At 39.1% G+C, this 24,997-nt stretch overlaps 1 protein-coding gene across 4 annotated transcripts in view; it reads right to left on the reverse strand.

Annotated features, from left to right (window-relative positions):
• The window catches only part of grin1b (glutamate receptor, ionotropic, N-methyl D-aspartate 1b), a 44,709-nt gene that overhangs the window by 17,611 nt on the left and 2,101 nt on the right, over positions 1-24,997 (reverse strand). For 2 of the 4 annotated variants that reach the window (XM_034872002.1, XM_034872000.1), the window contains exons 2-9: positions 22,794-23,050; positions 20,796-20,930; positions 18,543-18,719; positions 9,403-9,465; positions 8,392-8,489; positions 7,533-7,654; positions 1,808-1,982; positions 268-418 (exon numbers count right to left, since the gene is read on the reverse strand). In XM_034872002.1, the coding sequence (XP_034727893.1) occupies positions 268-418; positions 1,808-1,982; positions 7,533-7,654; positions 8,392-8,489; positions 9,403-9,465; positions 18,543-18,719; positions 20,796-20,930; positions 22,794-23,050 (1,178 nt within the window). The remainder of the gene's footprint in view (positions 1-267; positions 419-1,807; positions 1,983-7,532; positions 7,655-8,391; positions 8,490-9,402; positions 9,466-18,542; positions 18,720-20,795; positions 20,931-22,793; positions 23,051-24,997) is intronic. The other 2 variants (XM_034872003.1, XM_034872001.1) reach the window with 1 other exon arrangement.

Genomic DNA, 24,997 nt, shown 5'->3' on the forward strand with positions numbered 1-24,997 from the left:
GCCATAGTAACCAGCCATATATTTTTTTCTTATACTGTTATATTACTATTATTACCACCAGGAAACTGATATGTATGAGGTGGGCTAGTGGAATTGGCCTTTAAACCAGATGTATAACCACGTGTGTAACCAGGTGAACCCAGGAGTATAAGACTTTAGTTATGACTTTCCTAGCTTAGCAACAGGAAATATTTAAAGATATTTAGCTCACAGAACCCTTCAGCCTAGACAGCCAGGTATATCCAAGTCTATACAGGTGTACTGTACCTGTGATCCGTTGAAGACTCCAACCTGGACGAGGCGACTTGGCTTCTGTTGCCAGTTCAGGATGCTATAGGTTGCGAAGCGTCGGTCGCCGTCGTCGTTAAACTCGATCCGTCCAGTCAGACCGTCAGGGTACTTGGATGACATCAGCACTCTGAGGAGCCAATCAGAGAGCAGGAGCATCAGGACGGATACCATAAGAAATGTTCTTTAATTTTGGTTCATAGTGGTTTTAGTTTTAATTTAAAGACAAGGACTTAAAGTATTAACAGACTGCCTGTGAAACTGGACAACATAAACAACAATGGTCTGACTGAACTTGATGGTCTATATAGGTCACACTGAGGAAAGTAGGAGTGACAGGGATGTTTATTATCCCAGTTATGTCCATCTAATTTGCAAATGAATCAGATCAGTGAAGTGTCTCAGTTTTATCTCCAGCTGAAGCTGGGGGAGAGGATTCCATCCTAATCTCACTGGACAGCAGCAAGAGTCTTTTCTACAGACCCAGTTCTGTGAGACCGGAGATTGATTATAGTCCAACACTAACACTGACTAAGACTGCAGTGATCCTCTATTCTGAATGTATCTTTTTAAATAAAAAAAAACTAAATAATTAGCTTAATTTTAGCATTTCCTGAAAAACACATTTTGGCTGTCATAGGAACTGGTTTTAAAGATCCAGTAAATTTATAATGATATATTTATCCGTCAAATATGACAAAAAAATAATCTGTTAGAATTTGAGTATTGAGTCTATTTCAGAATTTTCTATTTTCTCTTCCTAAACTCTTGGGTTGATTAGATGTGTCCCATCTAACCCCCATCATATAAAACTGCATTTGACTTTACTATCTTGTGGGTTGAAGCGGCCATCAGAGTAATATTATACAATTTGACTTGATTACCCGTAGCTGCTGACTTCTGAAATTTGCATTGACTTGCATTGATTCAACTTTATTCATTAATAAAGACTGTCTGATGTTGCTTTGTTTGTTTTCATAGTTTTTTCAGTCCATAACAATCCATTTAACTAAACATAAATTAAATTTGGTATATACACCTTGTCTGAATAATATCAGCTCAAATATATATCCATATTTCTAAGCAAAGTTATGTTAAAATGAATTACTGTCTACTGTCTCTATTTAATAAAGACAAAACTGCTTTAAAAATAAAGTGCAGTGCAGACCAAACAGCTCGCTTCTCCACAGCCACTTTCAAGCAATCAAACCAAATCTCTCCAGATTATAGAGATTATACTCTGCATACCTTTTCCATTTAATTCAGAAACACATCACATTAGTCTTATTTCTACTGGTATATTATATAGAGTCTCTCAGCAAAATGAAGACATATTCTTTCACAAATTTTTACAGAATAATTTGTAAAAAAGAACCCAATGTTAAGATGCAATATAGAAGGAAAATTCAACTGAAACAGAGAACTGAAGTCAACAGAAGAAGATACTGAGTTTAAATTTGATGACATCAGGAATGCTGACTGAGGTTGACCTCTGACCTCAGTCGGTGGCAGTACTGACCGTTTAAAGAGTGGTCCTGTCCTCCAGATGTTAGTGTTTCCCACGCAGCCCCGCGGAGGCTCCGTGATGTTCTCCTTTTCAAACAGCTCCTGCAGAGACTGAGCCACCACCGCCACAGCGTCTGCTATGTGAGCCGACTCGTTTTTACCGTTAATCAGCTGAAGGCCCAGCAGGCCTGCGCCACACGCAACACGCATAAACATAACACACACACACACACGCACACACACACAGAAGAAAAAGGTTACACACGCACACAGCTGGAAGCTAATTAGACTGCAGACTGAAAACTGCCCTCATTCATACAGTTAATTAAAAATTCACGCACACTTTAATTAATTTTACAAATGTAACTAAAGGAGTGCTTCAGTCTAATTCAAACAAACACACTTTCTCAGGGTTTCAGGCGTCAGGTCAGTGTTCAGTACCACCAAACTGCATGCTGGGAGTTCACTCTGAGAATAACAGCCATTTGTCTCTCAGAACAGAAAAAAAGCCGCACTGAGACATTATAAACGGTGTCTGGTGTTTTCCTTCAGCAGAAACTAATCACACTGCGACGAAAAGTGTTTACATCTGTCCTCCAGCTGACTGACAACAGCTGACTAATATTTCTAGCATTCCCCAAAGAAAGGACTAGGAACATCAAACATTTACTATTACTAAACACTGAAAACAGCTCGCTAACACTGTTAGCATTTCCCAGAGAAACTACTTGGAACCTTTATGCTGGGAACAGCTAGCTAACTTTTAGTAATGAAAACACTGAGAACCGCGGCTGGCTTACACTGTTTACACACCATTTCCCACAGAGACAACTGGGAACAACTAGCTAGCATGTACCACTGAAACCACAGCTTACTAACATTCCTCCAATGAACAAACCAGCTTTTAACTGAAACTATACTGGGAATGGCTAGCTAGCACTAACATCATCCATTAAAACCACTGGGTGAAGATTTCTTTTTCTACAGTAAGTTACAGTTACCTTTCTCCTTGAAATTACTGGAAACAGAACAGATAGCTGGCTATGTTTTCTACTTAAATTACTAGCTAGTGCTGTTAGCACTTTAGCTAGCCAGTACTCATAAAGTAAAGTTAACTAATATTTCTCCCTGAAACCAGTTAACAAACTAAGCTTCATTCCTGGACCTACTAAGTAGATAGTATTTAGCCATTAAATACAGAACAGCTTACATTAGTAGCTAACTATTCTAAGTGAAGTTTTTTTATAAATGTCTACTGGGCAGAGATTGATTTCTAACTTTACCTCTAACTCACACCAAATGTATAATCTCCAATCTTAATGTAAACATAACCATTATGAACATTAAGCAAACATGTAGCCTAACAATCTCCAGACTCAGATTTTACATTAATTGAACATTACCGCTTGGCGTGCCAATCACACCTCTTTTGGCGGTACTAAGATAACATCCCTCCCTTAAACTAAAGGGTGTAACAAGCTACTGTTTCTCCTTTTGTTGAGTTAACTACATTCCCTGAAACTGTTCTTAGCTGAAGAAAATGAGCGCTACTAAATAACTCCAGATCACAATAAACTTAAAACTTACACCTTTAATCAGAAAAACACAATAAGCTTACTTTACTGAATGTTACTAAGTAAAGCTGGTTATTCCAATTAAACACTGATGGTCACAGCCCACTGGTTTATCAAATTAACCTTAATGTGTTCGACTAGAGCAGCGCATATTATTTCTAATGAGGAATGCAACAGTGTAAACAGACTGTTGTTCAGTTAGCCGAAGCACCAAATGCAGAAACTTTTTCCTCATAATGTGAAAAGTATCTGGTGAGGAAAAACAACATCAAAATCCAAAATGTCACAGTAATGCTTATAGGTTTCTTTTTAAGGAGTTGTTTCAGGAACAACATCAGCCCAATTCTAACTTTACAGATGCAGGAGTGGAGCCCATAACAGGAACACTTGTAATCCAACATGACAATCCTGCAGCACAAACTACCTGAGAAGATTCAGTTTTTGTTAGTTAGTGATAAATTTGTGATGCTGTAGAGTTGTTGTAGTATTGGGTTAGACTTCAGCTAAAGGTGTTCACATTATTCTGTACATCATGTATAAAATCCAACCTAGAAAAGCCTTTTAAAAAACCTGCAAAGAAGGTTGAAGGTTGAGTCTAACCATTCTTGCCTTACTATCTTAAATCTACCACAGCCACCGCCTGGTTTTTGCATGAATAACAGTAAACCATAAAGATATTGAATGAATAAATGAATATCTCCAAAGCCCAGTCTCCAAGCTCCAGCGGTGTTGATTGTTTGTTTTTTACGAGGATGAGAGACTTTGTGTTTGAGGTAGACTTATAATGCTTATGATGATATAATGTTTTATAATGTTTATGTTTATCTGTTTAAACCAACAATAAAAGGCCTGATGAAGTGACTAACTGGCTGGATGTGCACTCCTACACCTCCCGTGTACCCACATTAATGTACACACAGTACAGTGTGCACCTATAGTCTGTCAGGGACTTGGGCATATGACGGAAATTAAGTAAAGTGGACTTTGCAAAGTTGTGGTATGTGGTTGTGTGATATTTTTGAAAGAACATCCTGAAGGAATTAATGATTTTTTTCAGTCAACCTAGTGATGATTAGTCTATGTAGAGCCTAAATGAGCTTCAGCCCTGAAACATGATCTTCTCATTTGTTGTTTTCATCTCTCTGGGTTTATTGTTAAGACTCAAAACCGGTGGGCTAATGTCAAAATAAAAAAGCTTTTTTTTTTTTAAAAACAGTTTCCCTAAAAAGAAACCTCAAAGTTCTCCATCAAAGACAAAACAGCTGAGGATTATTTTCAGAGTGCAGTCTTGCTACACTTTTAAGAATATGATGTATAATTTTTTGACACATCTGGAGTTAGGGAGAGAAAGGGATGTGTAGAAAAATGACACATCATTTTTAAGAGTGCAGCAGCTGGCTGGTGAGGATGTTTTCTGAAACAAAAAAGCCATGGCAACAGAGCGGGGAGCCGATTACCCAGCAGCCAGAGAGACGGGCAAAATATTCAAATGTACAGCACAAGGTTGAAATCTCGTATTAGTCTACAGGAGATATACAGACCACAGGCAGATTGAATTTTAGGATCATGGAGGATTTTATGGTGCCCAAATGTATGTGGATGGCTGAACATATGTGACAGTGTAACATATTTAATAATGTGCTGCTCTAACAGCCTCCATTGTGCTGGTTTCAGTCTCTCCACCAGATGTTGAACCTGCTGCATTCAGACAGCAGATCATATGAGCTCCAACACTGATGTTGGTGACAATGTGTGGCTTACAGTCGGTTGTCCAGTTTATCCAAATGGGGTTTGAGGAAGTTAAAGGCAGGACTTTGTGCAGATCAGCCAAGTTTTTTTTACAGCAAACAGGGAAACCCAGTTCTAGGACCTGCTTTGTGTAAAGGTGGGCCCTGATCAAAAGTTGAGGGGTATCCACATACATTTGGCCGTATAGTGTAGTTCTGTTTACATCCCGTATTCATCTGGCTGACTGAGTAATCAGCTGACTCGTTAAAACCCCGCCCCCTCCCTGGCAGATGCACCCACGGCGGGTTGCAGTGGGTGGAGCCTCTATCGGCCAATGGCAAAGGGCAAAGCATCAAGCAGGAAACAGGAAGCAGCGGCGGCATCTTACCAGTTTGTTCAGACACACGTCATGGCAACCATAGCGACACTAGCTGTATATTAAACCCCGCCACACACATTGAACCTGAATAAAGCTCACCCAACCACCCCTCCCCTCCCCTCCCCTCCCGTTCCCATAGCAGCACATGTTATAGTCTACTGTGAGAACGGGCACACGGGCGGGCGGACGACACACACTATAGAAAATGATACAAACAAAAAGATGTTAGACACATTTAAAGCCACACAATTACAATGAGCCAGAAAAGAAAACAGTGGTTAGGAACCTTTAAACACGTTTTTTTTTTTTTTTTTTTTTTTTATGTTTAAACGTTCAACCAGCAGTTAGAAGAAACCAGAGAGAGAAACACACCAGGATGCTGAGAAGCTAACTGACTGATGAGGATGAGGTTCCTTCATCAGAGACCTACAGCACTATCAGACAGAGAGAGGCAGAGAGAGAGAGAGCAGCCATATTTCCATCCAATTGCTTTATAATCATAATAAAATAGATTGATTAGTGTATCAGTAGTCTCTCACCTGAGTTTTTTTTTGAGTAAACAGGTAATGCTTGCAACCAGATTAATAATGCTTTAAAACTATTTTCTGTAACAAAGCTTTAGTGATCCATCATCCGCAAAAACCTTTGGATCAGTTGTTACTTATCTAGTGACCAATAATCCCATTGATGATGGGGGACACAAAACCGCCAATCAGAAATACTAATTTATTGAGGTCAGTAAAGATGTCTGTTTTCTCAAATTCAACTATTCTTTGCATAGTGATAATCCATCTACAAAATATAACTTATGTTCTTACTGAACTCTTTATCTGTTATCAAAATGTCTCATTCAGAATTTAATTCCATAACCACCTACAAGTGACTGCTGAGCATCCATTAGTTTTTAGATAGATTTTTAATGATTTTAAGATCATTTAGATTTAGGTAAATACATTGAAAATGATCTGCAGTGATGGAATATCACACATAGTTTGTATCCATTACCCATTAATCAGGCATTAATCAGTCACTCTCAAAAATAAAATACAAAATAATAACTCTTCTCATTCCTTTCTTTCAATTGATTTCTACCTTGACCATGACTGTAAACACAATCTAACATTAAGTAAACAACTGTACAGAATCACCATAAAAAACTGCTCATACAGATACCCTTGCAATTACCCAACCATTCCCTACCAACCATTTTAAATACCCCAACAATACCCTAGCGACCAACTATTAACACCCTACGCCATTAAATCATATGCACTCATATTTATTTCCAGCTTTCTAAACTGAAGAATTTCTATTTTGTAATTAACAAACAAAAAACAAAATGAAAACATAAACAAACTGCTGAAAATCCGATTTTATTTTAAATAAAATTAACAATATTAATAATATCTGATTTTGTGGAGAAAAACTCTTGTGTTGCGTAGTCTGTGATCTTGTAGTTTTATAGTTTTTTTTAATTACTGTGAGTGTCTGCTGCAAATTTTTCCTTTTACTTTCCCAAACTGAAATTGTTTTTTAGCTGTGCTCATTGCAAAGGGAGCTTTTTTACTGTGAACTGTGTCAGCATGAATCAAATCTTTATGTGAAGTGACATGTTATCCTGATATGTCTGAAGTCAGTTCAGTTTTAAAACCTTAAAAAATAGAAACGTAGCCAACAAAAGTCTAACAACTGCGCCTGAGGACTTTGATCTTGAGCTGGTGTCAGGTTTATTTTTTGATGAGCTGCTGCGTCCTGTGATTCAACGTGTGATGCCTAATATCACAGCTTCATTACGATGAACTGACTGGTGAGGCCCGTTTTATTCACTTCAGTGTCACTAGTAGAAAACGCCCGCTTTTACTTTAATTGTCCTTCTTGCAGTTAAGAATGATAATAATAATAATAATAAATTGAATTTGCATAGCGCTTTTCCCAAGCTCAAAGTCGCTCAATGATCTTGACAGTTGGATGGAAGCAATGCTGATAGATAGAGACCGAGAGAAACGCCCAGAGGAGTGAGTAGAGAGAGGAGGAAGAGGAGGAAGAGGTTGGTGTACCATCTGGAGCTTCATTCAGAGCTTTGCCGGTCATCTCTCTCTCTCCGACCAGCCAGACGTAACCAGAGCCGGTCATGTTGAGCTGACGGGCTGCTTTATACACTGCTGCAGCTTCGTCCTCACTGCAAGCACACAAAAGGCAAACAGATTTGTTGCTATTGTGGATGTCATTCACAGTACAACGGTACACAATTATATAGTACCTCCTAGTAACAATTATGTACATCCTAACAGTCTTCAGAATTAGCATGACAAACACCTAATAGCCTACAATGAGCAACCATCTAGCAACACCCTGAAAACCGCAACAAATAACCAACCCTCCACCAGGCTACACCCTAACAACCCCCAAAAGCATCATAGCAACCACATAACAACATACAAGCAACCACTCTCATCCACCTAGCAACAGCCCGACAATCACCCAATAGAAACTACCCCGCCACCTTGCAGCACAGAAGCAATTACTTCTAACACCAAAGCAACACCCCTCCCAATTTGACTTTTTCTCCACCGTTGCCTACACTGTGCTGAGCACCAATCCAACACCGCTGCTATTTTCCCAACATTTAAAGCTCTCTGTGAGGAACTGATTAAAGTCATTCTTCATCGGGTCAATACCAAATCTGCTAAATCAGTATGCCTGCTGATATCGATCCAGCAGAGCAACACTCAAGCAACTGCACAAAAACATGAAAGCACACCTCATACACCCGATAAACAACATCGCTACAGCTTTACAGCCACCATATATATCCCTGCAACCATCTTGTAACTATATAGCAACAAGCTAGTAAGTAACAAGACAATAGAAAAACCACCTGGCAACCACCCAAAACACTCTTCCTATTTTACAAACCTGGCAGACAGGATGATGACTCGGGCCTCCAGGTCTTTGGCCTCCAGCAGCAGAGCCGTCAGGTTGGTGTCTGGGCTGAAGAGCAGCACCTTCTCTGCCTGAAGGACCACCGCGCAGGGCGACAGGTGGCATCGCACGACGACAGGTCACATTGAAGGACATTGAGAAACACGGCAGAACAAAACACCACAGAACACATCATAGGACACGCATTATTAGCTGTGAACCATCAAATTCCCATCCCTGTCCCACCCCTGCTAGCGTGACCCAGCCTCGACCATGCTCCCTCTCATCCATGCTACCACGGGAAGAGGGGGGCAGGGCCAAGAAAATGGAGACAAAGTGTTCAAGATCTGCTGAACTGAAAGAAAACTCAAAGTTTAAGCTTGATTACAAAGAAGGAGGGGCAAAAAGTTGTGCATGGTGTGGTGGCACATGCAAACTGAGGCGCTTTCAAGACCAACCAACCAATCAGGGACGTGCATGTTAGAGAGTGCTGATGCATCCGCAAATCAAAAAAAAAAAAAAAAGAGTTTGATTAGAGAGAAGGAAAAGGAAAAGGGGGAGGAGGGAGGCAGGGAGCACAGGAGCAGGAAAAAGGGGGAGGAGGAGAGTTCATTTCCCAAAAGAAAAAGAAAAGGAGGTTTGATGTTGCAGAGGAGTGAGAGGATCCTTGTGGACGGTGTTCCTTAGATCTGCAGACAGAGCCAAGCCTCAGCCTGGCTGCATGCAACCCTTCACATGGAAAAAATAACTCAGGGGGGGAGAAGAGGAAGGGGGAGTGGAGGAAGGGGGTCTCTCCTGCAAGTGTAAACCCATCCCCGTGTGCAGTAATCATGAAAAATCAAAAGAACGTAAAGAGATGGTGGAGAAAAAAGACGAGCCACCAGGATAAGAGTCTATCTCTGGATCAGATTCTGGGGGGGCGGGGCGGACTGGTGTTTGGCTGCTACCGGACGATCTCAGAGATTGGTTGGGCGGCGTGCATCATTTGACCATGCAAGTTTATACCTTGGGTGTTCTCCTGAAGTCAAAGTTCTGTTGGTCGAGGTTTTCATAGTTCCTGTTTTTAGTCTGATGAGTAATGTGCACAGAGGAAATATGCAGACACAGAAGAAGATTATAGACAGTCAGAAGAAATGAGGGCCAGTAAAGCATCCAACAAATGATTCAAGTCTGACGGGATGCTGGAGTACGCAAACACATCACAGGCTGTCCACTTGCCTGTCCACCTGTCTGTCCACCCATCTGTAAATTAACTGTTCTTACGTAGCCCTTTTCTAGTCTTAACGACTACTCAAAGCATCTTTACATAGTACAGGAGCCATTCACCATTTACACACATTCCTACACTGTGACCAAAGCTGCCGTACAAGGGGCCACCTGCTCATCAGATAAACACTCACTCACATTTACACTCCTATCGGGGGACACTTGGGGTTCAGTATCTTGTCAAAGGACACTATGACATGGAGGGCCAGGGATCAAACCACCAATCTTCCGATTGGCAGGCGGCCGCTCTATCCCTGAGACACAGCTGCCCCATGGTGGACAGATGGGTGTCCAGTCCACCCGTCTGTCCACCTGCCTGTCAACCTGTTTTAACCCGGCTTAATTTGACTCAACACGGGAAAACTCCCCCGGCCCGGACACGGCAAGGATTGATAGAGTGATAGCTCTTTGCCTGAAAACAGGTCTTTCCACCTGCCAGTCCACCTGCCTGTCAACCCGTCTGTCCACCTGCCCGTCCACCTGCCTATCAACCGGTCTCTCCATCTACCTGTCTACCTGCCTGAAAACTGGTCTCTCCACCCGCCTGTCCACATGCCTGTCAACCTGCCTGTTAACCCGTCTGTCCACCTGCCTGTCCACCCGCCTGTCCACCCCTCTTGTCCACCTGCCTGTCAACCCGTTTCTCCACCTGCCTGTCCACCTGTCCGTCCACCAAGGTGCAGATTAAATTACCATTTGCATATTAAACAAAAAATAGATTTAATTTAAAAAATCAAATGGCAGGACGACTAATTTTTGTCTCTTCCAAATGAGTTACACAATGTTTTACCACCTAAAAATATAAATGCAAAACTAAACTCCCATTAACATGTATAAAGAGAGATTATGATGACATGAGGTAAATTTAAAAGTTTAGGTTTAGTTAAAAAATGTATACAATTTCTGCATATACAATTTTATTTTAAGGAAAAAGAACTCCAACACTGTAACAAGGTGACCTTATGGTTAATTTCTTCAGATAAATATACACCTGAAACCTGCTATGAACAGATCTCTGTTTTATTTTTAGGCAGATGGAGAACAAAGAACCAAACTATCTGTTTGAAGAAGGAATCAGGGAGCTGTCATACTGTTCTCACAAACACTTCACAGCTGATTCATCAGCAGCACAGCTGGAAACCTCAATTATTTTAGCTTCAACATGTACAGTATATCAGACAGACTGCCTAAAATACCTCATCCACCGACAATAGCTGATCAAATCTGACATTTCCGCTAAATCATCAGCAGCTAACTGACAATCTGCTCGAACTTTCTGACATGAAGGAAGTGTTGCTCAGAAATGTGCAATTAACAGTAAATCTGCAGAGTTTCACCATTGTAAACTGAAAATTGAGGAGGGGCGGAGATTATCTAAGGATCAGTTATTTTCACTGCATGTTATGGCATGACTTGCTCTTTTTTGGTTTTACATTAGCAAAAGTTGTAGATAGCACCTGTTACTTTATTTGGCTAGGTTCCATGTGAGATGAGTTCAGCTAAGAACCTCGCTTAATTGTAGAAAACATCACCAAAGAAAAAAACTAAAACCACCACGCGGACTAGTCAGACCTTCCTCCGCAAGCATTTGGAGGATGGTTTGGCAAAGTGAGACTATAATAAGTAGGCCAACATTGATGTCTTTTTTTTCTCCTTCTGTTGTTTTAGAACCACACACACGTATGATAGTATATCAATAATTGTGCCTTTTGCGTATCCATATTTTAGTTTACAATAAAACCACCCAAAGATAAGAGATATCTCTGAGCTCCATTACTGGACTGACCCTGACAAACACGTGAAGTGCAAAATCACATTATGTCCAAAAACAACAGGCTTTAGTAGAAGATCTGTTGAGAGGTAAGGCAGTACAGTCTCAGTTAGTGAGCAGCTGCTGCCTTAGTCTCAGTAAAGTTTGTTTTATCGAACTTTACTCTGGAAAGTCCTCAGATGTTAAGTTGGTGTGGCGGCACAGCATCCCATTAGTCCTCGACCCAATCCGCTCCAAATGTTAATCTCATTAAATTTACATCCTGAAGCAAAGTCCCTGAACCGCATACACACACACACCTTTATACAGCTTTTTATTCCTGTCTGTTTCAGGCTAGACCTGTTAACGTGTGAAGGTTTACGAGGTACACATCTGAATGGCGAGATGTTTTTAAATTCATACTACTTAAACTTATAATACTAGGTAAACTGCACTATACGGAAGTCATCATGTATTCAACAAGCAAAAAAAAAAAGGAAGACTTCTTAATAAAATTTGATGTAACATAGGCCTACTTATAAAATAGATGGGCATCTGAATCCAAGCTATTAAATAAGGAGCTGATTAATTGGCATTTCCATTTATTTTTTTTGTCACCATCAATGATAATAATACTTTCCTGCATACGTTTAAAACTAAAAGCCTACCAGGAAAGGGAAGTATTATGTCCTTAAAGTAATAATCTGGAAAATGTGAAAAAATTAGGAATGGGCGGTATATCCACTTTAAAAGTATTTTGATATTTTTTTCAAATGAGATATGAGATAGGACGATGCCATTTATATTGATATAGTTTGTTATGTTACGAAACCCATTTCTTTCATAAAGCCATGTCAGTTGATGTCGCCCCAGCAAAAAAAAAAACACAGAAGAACAGTATTTACTGGATGTCATGCTTACTTCAGTTCTATGAGTTAAGGCTTGATTATACTCCAGAACAGATGCATACATGGACAGCTGCAGACTCCAGGGCGCATAGTTTCTAATATCTCCAGAATTGCTTTTTTATCATTCAGCACTCTAGCATTTACTTTGATTAGGTTGTTTTAGTAATAGTCCTTGTGACATCTCACATGTGACTTTAACTTACAACTGAACATTTAGCCCACTTTGTAGAAAATACTGATATAAATAGTGTATCGCCATTCAGCCGAAAAATATTGAGATGTGATTTTCACCACATCTGTCCATACCTAACAACCCTAAAATAAATGTGTGTTAAGTCACCATCACTATTGCAGAATGAAGAAACACAACAGTGATGGTGCCAATGGCTCATTGATGAAGGTGTCTGCAACTACATGTTGCCGCCTAACAATCATTATAAGCTGCTTGCACGAGGCGGCCTCTAGCTCACCCAGTGGGAGTGTTTGGCCCATGTTGGATTAGTCCAACCTGCGGCCCTTTGCTGCGTGTCGACTACCATCTGTCTCCCCCTTTCATGTCTATCCACTGTCACTTTAATAAAAAGAAAAGCCCCAAAAACATTATCTTAAAAAATAAATAAATAAAACAAGCTGCTTGCACAATCAACCTATACGGCTGTTTTTTGAGATCTTCAACATTGTAACTTCAAGAAATATGGCTTTTAATGTAAAACATCTGAAGTGTGTTGAGTTTCAATATTTGTCACTTAACACAAAAATTACCGTGGAAATGAAAATGATGCAGACACATTTTATATGATATATATATCTGTATATATGTGTTACCTGCCTTCATTATTTACTTTGAAACTGTCTTTATCTGTGAGTTTACAGTTTATGGTGCACAGTGAGTTTGCAGAGACAAAGTACATTTTGGATTCTCCATAAAGCGTTTAACTGTACAGCAGCTGCTGTGATATTCATCATTATTACATTATGATGTTTAATTCAGAAATGTTGCTGTTCAGTTCACCTACTTTAACTAATGTGCTGTAATATTCATGTTTCTCCTCCAACATGCATGAGTCTCACTGAGGCTCAGGAAGTCACATTTTGAACTCATTATAAGTTGCCTCTTATTTTGTTTTGTTGTTCTTCTAAGTCCCTGTGGAATCAAACTTTAAACTGTTTCCCTGCACATATTTCAAATAACTTTCATTCAGTTTTAACACAGTTATTTACATTTATAAAACTGTCCTCGGCCCAACTTAGAGCCTGTTTCTGTCACTGAAAATTAGAACCAATAAGTGCACATACATTATTAAATGGTGCTCTAAAATGTGTCTTTTGTCTTTATAAATTAACAGAATAGGAAGTTAATTACATCACGGAGAGATTCAAAGATACAACTATGACATGCAACATACAAAATTCATAGTATTTCCATTTATCTCTGTCCAAAATACAATTTTAAAATGCTCTGCTTTGGGACTAGTTCATTTGTTGTACTGTAATTTATTACAGTACAACATTTTCATTTTTATTTTTTATCTTCTATTTAGTTTTATTCTTTTCTAACATTTACCATTCTGCATAATGAGTATAATTTACTTTAAGTATATTTTGATAGTGATAGTTTTGTACTTTTACTTCAATGGGGCTGTACTGGACATTCAGACCATTCATATAGGTGCGAACAAATTTTAGCTATTTAAAGATATAGTGGAGTAACGGCGTCCTGAGCAGAGAGGAAGTGAAACTCCCGTATGTGTTGTAATCCAAGCTTCTCTGTTCTTCGGTCAGGCTGCATGTGCATGTTAGTGCATGTGGCCATTTAAAAAAGCAGGTATTTCACGCATTGGGGAATGATCTGTGACAACCTTGTGGAGACAATCCCAGCTTGCTGTTTTTTTCCAACCCAGTCTTACAGCAGTTCGTGAAATAGTCACATTATTTAATCTATGGAATCGTGTACAATGACGTGTTTTTCTTGTTTTTTTCACGTTGGCGAGGACGATTTTAAAAGTAACGTATTTAAATGGGAAGCATGTTTTGTGGTCACAGCACGACTACAGTGGCGAGTTATAATAAATGCTGAAAATCTGTGTAACGAGGCTGGCTAGGGTGGTCGATGGGTCAAACAACCCAGGACTTTCACTCTGGAGACCGGGGATCGTGTCCTTTCCCCATTCTCATATTCTGTTGTGTGGCGTGTCATTTCCCCATTGTTCTTTTCCTAAACCCAACCGGTGCCTCCCCCAGAGACCACAGCTCGTGTCCCGTTGTGTGGCATGTTGTTTTCTTGTTGTTCTTTTCCAAAATTGATGCTTCCAATTACATACTGACCGGCACAAATACATTCCGTTCACAGCAACACGAAAAAAAAGAAGAGAAAATCATGTTTGTGAACAGAAATCAATAGATTAAAAATAATGTGACAATTTCAAAAACTGCCATGAGACCGTGTTGCCCCTTTTACTTTTCCAGAATATTTCTATATTTCTAAATTCTATGTTCAATGTGGTATTACTGCTTTGACTAAAGTTATCTTACGATCACGGTCTGACTACCTCTTCCACCACAGAGTATAATTACTGTCATACATACTTTTTTTATGTTGATGGACTTATTGATTAAATGATATTTACTACTGACCGCTTTGTTCTGTGTTTTACTGAGACTTTAGACTCATGATACATCACAGCGGCAATAAAGGCATCTGTCTGTCTGTCTCTCTGTCTGACTTGAGGACGGTGAGACAGGCAGTTGGCTTAACAGTGAGGTAGGTTGACAGCTGTGACAGAAGCAGCTGAGATGTGTTTGCACGACTCCGACTCCTTCAGTGTCGAGGAGATGAGAAACCAGACAACAGATGAAGGTGAAGAACTGAAAAATGACATGGACGGACAGACAGATACATGGAAAGAAAACTCAAAGAGAGAGACAGAACTGGAAAAAAAATTTTGTTAAAACATGAAAATAACATAAAAACTAAAACTTAAACTCCACCAAGACAGCACAAAAAATATTTAAATAACAGAAAATGTTTTTAGAAATTAATTATTTCCAAAATAAGAAGAAAAAAAAATAAATCGAGGAACACGAGACTTTTTTTAAAAGCTGAACTTCACAAGAAAACAGTAACAATCTTCAGAAATTCAGAAAGAAAGAGGCCTCTATTGAACATCTACAGATGTTAGGGTTTATAAATATACATATACACATTTGTGTATATATATATATATATATATATATATATACATACACACACATATACACACACACACACACACACACACACACACAGAAGTGGAGTTTTAAGTGCGTTTGATTTTATGTGGTCATAGCGCCTGTCACTTGTCAGATATCCAGTTTCTGACTAAAAAACATTCTTGGTGGAGAAATAAAAAAGAATAAAGAAAAGAGAGTGATGAAAGAGAAACTGCTTTGGAGCATCTAGCAAAAAGAATATAAAGCCAGGATGATAATGGAGGGATGAATGAGGGATGATGGAGTAAGGAAGGAGTGATAAAGGAGAGCTGAAGGATGGATGATAAAGGGGAGGTTGGAGGGATGAAGGAGGGATGAAGGAGGGATGATGAGAGATGATGACAGATGATGAGGGATGATGGATGATGAGGGGATGATGGAGGTATGAAGGAGGGAGGATGGAGGGATATACAGAGAGCAGTTCCAGTTCTATAAACAGGTGGATCAGATAATCTAACAAATCCCAAAGCCAAAAAAATCAGTCATCAGTGTTTTGAGGACATATTTAGAGAAACGTGTTCACATTCACAGACTGAGATACAGTTTCAATAACCCATTTACAAATAGTAAAACTAATGTATATACAGACCTATAAGTTTAGTAATGTTGTTAAAGTTCTTCCCCAGACATGCTTCAAAGTATGTAAAACTACTCTGTTATGGTTAATAGTTTGTTTAACATGGTTATTCCACATAGGAAGTCTCTAAAAAGGGATTGGATGCTCATCTACTCTTTCTCCCTTATTGAGAAATTCTGGATCTGGTTGCGCCCACCACCACTGCTTGTGCTATGTTGACTGATGAAAGAGCAGTGAACATAAAGATGGCTAGAAACATTGGAGAGATTCAGCCATACTGGTTTGAGCCTAACGGCAAGTTCAGTCAGGAGGCGGAAGAGTCATGAAGCGCTGCAAAATGTTGCCCATTTCCTTTGGGGCTGTTCAGAATGGATGCACCGCGGTTGAGAACTCCACAGCCAGCTCGCCATCTGCAAGTGATAGTTTTTGGCATCCTGTCTTAACCCGCCGCCAGTCAGACGCAAAATCAGATGACCAGTCTGTTGTGCACCAAAACTGCAACAAGCAGGAGTATAACAATCCTTATTGTGTAGTCAGAATCTTTAATTATGTTATGTTGTTTTTTTAGCTTACTAACTTGTAACTGGCAGTGGTTGAAACAGGGTTAATAATAATAATAATAATAATAATAATAATATTAATAATAATAACAATAATAATATATTTATTTGGAGTCTTTAAAAAACATCTTATCAAAATTAGTTCAGCCAGCAGAACTTTACGTCAGTAGGCCAGCGTGTCTGAATGGAGCGTTACATTTGCCGTGTTTATCATGGGGCACTCTACAGAGATTTCCCACTTTAACTTCATCACACTCTCAGACAGTGACCAGAGTTATGCTTTGTATGCTGGTATTGTTTTCACCTTGTGTGTGTGTGTGTGTGTGTGTGTGTGTGTGTGTGTGTGTGTGTGTGTGTGTGTGTGTGTGTGTGTGTGTGTGTAGTTTCTAGTACTTTGCCAGGTGTTTACATGTCTACGGACTGATTTTTCTCTATTATTCACCACAACTGCGCCACAACTGTGCAAGATGCATTGATAAAACTTTACAGGTGTTTTGTGGTCATTTTCTGTAAAGTTCCTAATGAGTTCCTCATTTATCCTAGAAGTTCTTATCACTTTTATCAATATCAATATATTTGTATGTTTTTTATTGATCACAGCAGAAATAATAGAGAGGCATTCGACCTGATGATACTTTATTGTAAATGTTATCATTCATGTTCTAACATTAAATATTATTTAATGCTATGTTAATTTAATTAAAACCCACATCTAATGAATACACATATATTATATTACATTTTTATTATTTACCTTTAGGGGTGCTTTGTGCCTTCTTTAGTTGAATCAATATCAGTTTTGTGTATGCTATGTGTAACATTTTTACCGCTTTACCATACTGTCACACAGCCATTTCCAATGGAGAACTGGAGCCGTTATCTATTAGTTAGTCAGTTTGTGTTATTGTGTTACTTTGTTCTTTTAAAAAGGGTTGGGAACTAACAAAATTAACAATAAGTAATTAAGGTTTTCCATCTCGATTAGTTTTTATAACCAAACATAAATTGTAAAGTTTGTAAATTGGTGAATGTTTCATAATAAAGCTCTGTCGTGCAGTTTCATGGCTCCACATTTTAAAAGTGATGAAACAGTTTAAAGAAGTGAAACTGCAGTCTGACAATGAAGGGGTGAACTGATGACAGCAAACACACACACACACACACACACACACACACACACACAAGTGTGTCTGGCTATCTTTGTAGGGACCAGTCATTGACATAATGCATTCCCTAGCCCCTTACCCTAACCTTAACCATCAACCTAACCTTATCCCTTACCCTAACCATAACCATCAAACCTAAATGCCTAACCTTATCCCTGACCCTTACCCTAACCATAACCATCAAACCAAAAATGCCTAACCTTATCCCTTACCCTTACCCTAACCATAACCATCAAACCTAAATGCCTAACCTTATCCCTGACCCTTACCCTAACCTTAACCATCAAACCTAAATGCCTAACCTTATCCCTGACCCTTACCCTAACCATAACCTGACTCTAACCCTACTCCTAAAACCAAGTTTTATTCCTCAAACAGCCCTTTAACGTTATGGGGACCAGCATTTTGTCCCCACAAAGCTGTCTGGTCCCCATAAGTATACTGTATTCACAGTTTTTGGTCCCCACAAATGTAGCTAAACATGACCCACACACACACACACACACACACAGCAGCTTTTTGTCATGCACTGACCAACACACACGTACACACACCTGGCTTAGAACAAAGCCCATACACATTGTTACATAAACAAACATGAAGGTCAGCACACGCGTTTCCTCACACTGACTGAGTGTGCATACATGTATACTTATTTATGTAGCTAACCTTGGTTTCTCGCTCCTCCAGCAGCGTCTCCAGTCTCTTCTGAGCGGCTCGTCCTTCGTGGTCGTCGCTGACGATAAGGATGATGTGGTTCCACCTGAACTCTCTCATAAGGTCAAACCAGACATGAGCCTGGTGCGAGTACGGAGGCACTGTCCTCAGGAACGACAAGTGGATGCTCTGAGGAAGAGGAGGAAGAGCGTGTTATTCCTTATATCAAAGCACTTAACTTTAAAGAGTGAACTTCGACAACCAATGGGTGGAAGCTCAGTGTTCAGCTCAGTAACCAGCCGATTATTGAAAGGAAACTGGTGTTAAACAGACACACGTGTCGGCTGTATGTTGGACAGACTGAAAGGCTATATAAAAACTATCTGGGGAACTACAGGGAATGCTTTTTTTAGTTTGTAATTTGACTGAACTGACCCTTTAAACTATTCCATCTCTATAGGAAATCTCAGTACAGCAAACAGCTGCTACTGCTACTGGTGTTAAAATATAAAACACCCTTGCTTCATCTGACTGATAAACATTTAAATATTTCATGACTATTCTTAATCTTACGGAACAAACTGAATAGTAAATGGAGCGTTGTTCATATTCCGGGATATTCTGATGATATATTTCATCAATATTGTAAAAAGTGAGAGAGACTCTGAGTGGTTTCCAGTGCAGTCACATATCTGAGAGAGTCTCTGAACTGGGACAAACTGGACTAAATATTATTCAACCTGCACTAAATGGAGCATGAAGGCAACACAGGAGAGTTTCGCCATATACGTAAAATCAACATATTAGGTATTCTTTATTATTTGTTATCTATTGAACATTATAAACAAAATCAAATGTTAATTTACTTATAAAATACTAAAACAGAAATAAGTGAGATCTTATTTGCAAGATCAGAATATTCTATAAAATGAGTGCAGACTGTAAATATTTTGAAGAAGAAGAAGCTGTTTCATGAGGAAATGTTCAAGTTGACGATAGCCTTAAAAGATGATTCTGCTGTTATTCTATATTTCTGGGTTTTGTCATTAAATCTAATGTTCAGACTCAATCCATCAACATGTTAGTCCATCTCTCAATACTGTCTGACTTCCTGTCTGTAGCTCTAAGCTCCAAGCCCATTGGTTCCTACTAAAGACGTAAATCTTTAAAGTCACTAATATCTGGTTTCATCAGTATTTTCCTATAGCAGCTGGTCAATGCAGTTTTAATCAAACAAACAGGAAGAAATAGTGACTTTCTTTATGCTAATTACTTTAGAGACCTGTATTTCTTTCGACAAGCTGTTAGGTTATCAGGACTACTCACATTTACACGCATTACATTTTTAGTCAAGCTTCACATTGATTTACATTTAAATTGCATTCAGGGCTACATTCAAAACGATCAGGGTGAAGCACTGAAAAATGACCTGCCGCAACAGACGCCTGTTACTATAGTAACTCCTATCTGCAAGCTTAAGGCGAACAACGAGAGGGAGGGAGAGTTGCTGTGCTGCTGCCAGAGGAGCCGCTGAGTTCACTCTGAGCAGCAAGTCGCTGAAAGGCTCTGAAAATTCCCAAAGACGGCAACTGTGTGCGTGTGTATGTATGCCTGTGTGTGTGTGTGTCTGTGCATGCATGTGTGTGTGTGTGTGTGTGTGTATGTGTGTGTGTGTGTGTGTGTGTGTGTGTGTGCTTGTTTGTGCCTGAGTGTATGTGGATATCTACGTTTGCCACAAGATTCAGTGGTTGTACAAGCTCATAAATCATACTGATATTAAATATTTTGGCAGTAAAAAAAAGACTTGGGGCTATAGACAAACAGCAGGCCCTAAACACACCCCTATTGTGCCTGCCCAGTTTCCTCCTCTCTGCTACTTTTGTACTATTTAAATGGAACAATCGATAGTGGACTATGTTTTTCCCATCCCGCCAGGCCTTATCTGTTTCACTGACGGCGTCTACTCTGGTGCATCTGTGTTTGCCATGATGGACAATAAAGACTCCACTAAAATGATTAAGTAGAAGGACGTTTAGGGACATGAAGAAATGATTGTATGTCATACAGATTAGTTGGATTCACAGGTACACCTGCATGTCATCATAAGACAATGCAGAGGAAATATGTCAGGACCCAGGAAAAAGCCCTGATGAACACCACCCTAAAGAAACATTTGCAACCATAACAGGTTATAATTTTAAAACAATGAAAATCATTCTGTGAGACTCAGGAAGCTACAGATGTAGGAACATTAATTTAGGTTACCTTGTCAGAGTAGATGGACATGCGTGTTGTCAGGCCGACCACTGGGATTCGGTAGAAACCAGCGGTGTAGGAGACGGGAGTCGGGGTGAGGTGGTCATTGGACTGAGAAGGGTGACTGACCAAGATCGCATACACCTGCAGAAGGAGAAGAAGACAAAGAAGAAGAAGAAGAAGAAGAAGAAGAAGAAGAAGAAGAAGAAGAAGACATGAGGGTTTGTTTCCAAACTGTCTTATGGTCTGAAACTAGATTTTTTTTTCCGGTTATGTTGTATTTTAAATTAAATGAGAATATGTAGTAGTGAAATGTAACTAAGTACATTTACTTAACTACTTTAAGTTCACGTGAGGTACTTAAATGCAGCATGTATGTGACAGCGTTAGTCTTCAAATTTAGAATTTACAAATGAAAAGTTTATACAATCTGATGTTCAGTTGCCAATTAAACTCCAAAACCGTTTTGTACAAGTAAATCTAAAACAGTTAGTCCATTAATCAATTAGTCGATTAAAAGAAAATAGATTTCTTTTAAACAAAAAAAATATTTTTATCAAGTTAAACATTTCCTGGTTATCATTTTACTAATAATAATAATTGTAATATGATATGAGTAAACATATTGAAACATGTTGAGGTTTAGCTTGTTGGTTGGACAAACAAACATTGTAAAGGTGTCACTTTGGGATCTGGGTAATTGTGACACTTGTGTTTTTTTACATTTTTTTTTCAAACCAAACAATCCATCAGTTATGGAAAAAATTATCAGCAGGATTACAGTTATCCACTATAAAAATAATTATTAGTTAATACATCAAAATGTTATCCACCTTAACCTACTACAACAGTAAAATCTTGCTTTCACATTAATGCTCGAGTACTAATAATTAATTAATTTATACTTTTACTACTTTACCATCATTTTATCATTCCTTTAGAAGAAGAAACCTTTTTATAATATTTGATTAAAGAAACAAAAATAAGTCAAGTTCTACTAATAATAAATTATTTAAACTTTCAAGTTCTTTATTTGTCATTTGCAGTCTTTGATCTAAGGCTCCAAAAACAATGGTCCTTAAATATGTTAACAAAGAAAAAAACACAAGTCAAAAGGACAATCTGAAAAATTAAATAAAAGTTAAAATGTAGAGATGAAATAAATTTATAGAACAAAAAAAAATAACGTACAGTAGGCCACCTGTCAAAAGTGTGTGGTAGATAGTAATTGCAAACTGGATAGACTGTAATGTTGCATATTTTGAATTTTTGATGCATTAATGTACCAGAATGACCTAAATGTAAAATTATTTCTACATCAGAAAACATGTGAGAAGCAGTCTGCAGTGTGTGTGTGCGTGTGTGTATGTGCGTGCGTGCCTGCCTGCGTGCGTGCGTGCGTGCGTGCGTGCGTGTGTGTGTTGCTGTCTTCATAATCCGTCCATCTCTCCTTTGGGAGGATGGATGGATTATATCTCTGTTTCTGCAGAGAGAAAATGTTAATCCCCTTCCACGTCCATCTCTCTCTGTCTCTTTCTGTCTCTCTCTCTCTCTCTCTCTCTCTCTCTCTCTCTCTCTCTGATAATCTCTCTCTCTCTCTCTCTCTCTCAACAACAAAGCGTCTGTCCGGCACGTCAACGCCATGTTGGCCTAATTTTTTCTCAAAAGGAAAAACGTCTCTAAAGGATGTTGTTGAATGTGAAAACATCTTATCAGTTCAGCTTTCTGTTTCTGCGTTCGTTTGTACTAAGGATTCATACTTTTCCAGAGAAATGAAAAACTGTGTCTATCCCGGAACAGAACATCACTATTCCGGGAATCCAGTAAAATTACCGGGTTTTTAAAATTTAACTTCAGCTACAGTCAAAATTGTTCCTTGAAGTGACAATAACAAAAATGAATTTCCCCTTTTAATGTTTCCCTTTAACATTTAACTAAATAGAAACAACAAACAAGATTAAAGACGAGCGGAGGAGTCAGGCGACAGGATGAGCAGAGCGCCCTCACCTGGTTGGAGATGAGGTCCTCGCAGACGGACAGAGCCATCTGGATGGCGTTGGGTTTGTGTGTGACGGAGATGGCGTTCATCTTGAACTTCTCTTTACCGTACAGGGTGTTGGCCTGGCTTACCGCCTCCTTAAACACCTGCTCGTAGCGTTTATGACTCAGCACTGCACCGATGTTAACCAGCCGGGGCTCGCAACCACCACGAGCAACCGAACAGCATTGTAGCACGGTGAGAAGGAGCATGCCACGCAGCTCCACTGAGAAGAAGGACAATGAGAAAGACAGGATGGTTTCGAACAAACTCTGCAGTCATTTCAACAGCACTGTGAGGCTGCACAGAAACAGTGGTTCTTTGAGCTAAATGCTAACATCAGCATGCTAACATCAGCAAGGCAAGGCAAGGCAGCTTTATTTGTATAGCACATTTCAGCAACAGGGCAATTCAAAGTGCTTTACATAAAATCAGTTAAACAGATAAAACACAAGTACAAACAGTTAAAAATCATAAGCATCAAAAACCGATAAAACACATGAATAGACAGTTAAAAACAAAATAGGAGTGACTTTCTCTGGTATTATCTGACTTTCTCGGTATTAATTATCTGACTTTTTCTGTATTAATTATCTGACTTTCTCTGACTTTCTCTGTAAACTTGAGACTACCTTTCACACTAAATAGTCAATGTTAGTGCTATCCTTCGTGATCACCTCAGTGTCACTACCTTTCACGGCTCTATTTTTAGAGACGTTACTTTTCATCTACATCTCATTCTGTGTCACGTCCTTAACCGTAAGTAAAGTAATGTAACCAGTGCTTTAAACCCAAACAATTTATACTGTTTTCAACAATTTTCACCCTGTTTAGTTGGAAATCTACACATAGGCCTGAAATACACACACAACCTATTTCTGCACGAATAGAGAGATGTCAGATGTCTGGCTGCCAGTGACCTGAGCGGATGAGGGGATACGGAGCCAGGAGGTGAACTGGCATCTCTCCTGCTACCAATCCACACTCTGTACATTGAACCAGGGACCCTCTGGTTCCCAACCCAACTCCCTACGGACTGAGCTACTGCCACCCCCACTACGATGTCTTTCTAAACTTAACCAAGTACTTTTGTTGCAAAAAACCTAACGCTTACCCTTATCACAACGTTAACAACATGAACTGCAACCATTATGTTTAGACGTGAGGACAAAAATGCTTCTGTGGGTCGTATTTCCTGCCACCCCTAGGTGGGATCATTTCTGACACGCTCCAATGACAGGGTTTCACACCGAACCATGTTTGCGCACCGTTTGAGCGCATGAACGTAAAAACAACATTGGAGAAAATCTGGACAACAAACAGACTCATAGATTCTTGTTTTCTTCCGCACATGTGTCACATGATTATCCACGTACAGTGGCACAAACAGTGTCCTGCAGGTAAGTCCATGTGCTGCTAATGTAATGGTTTGCCTATGCATACACTTCCAACTAGCTGACGTTATTGCTAATGTTAGCAGACTCAATATGTTATAATTTATGTGCAAGCTAAGTTGATATACAACTGTGAAACATTATGCATTTATTTATTTATATACAAGAAAGGCCAGCTAGCTGTTACTTTACTTTAGATATTGAGCAGCAGTTTATGGTTTATTTTGACATGACGGTGGTCAATACTTTCTCAGTAACACTTAACAGCCAGTGCACAAGGTAGGCTAACAATTCCTTTTACTTTAGACCATTTTTTACCATGTAGCAAACGATTAAAAGTCTTTAGCGAGGCATTTAGCAAAGTTTACCTAGCATAGTGTCATTTGAGAATGCATATTTTGGCGTTTGCAATGCATAATAAACCCACGAACATCTTTACAGAAAAGACAGAAAACAGCTCTTAATAATGTGTCAAGTCTTATGTACAAAAGTATGAAGAACTCCTACGAACAGAAACAGAAAAACGTTTTCAAGCAGACACAATTGCTCTGGTAACCATATTTAAGTTGTTTTTAATTAAAAGGTAAAATAATGTTTAAGATTCAGAAATGTAGTCTTGTGTAAGGTGTGTTATTTTAATTGTATTACTGTATGTAAGATATAAATATAAAATGTATATTATGAATGACATAAAGCAAATATATCCCATGGGCTCACCACCTGTGGGAGGAACCGCTGGGGTCGGGTGCGCAGCCACATGGGTGGCGGCGAAGGTCAGG

The sequence above is a fragment of the Etheostoma cragini genome, chromosome 5 (assembly GCF_013103735.1).
Source record: "Etheostoma cragini isolate CJK2018 chromosome 5, CSU_Ecrag_1.0, whole genome shotgun sequence".
In the NCBI taxonomy this organism is placed as follows: Eukaryota; Metazoa; Chordata; class Actinopteri; order Perciformes; family Percidae; genus Etheostoma; species Etheostoma cragini.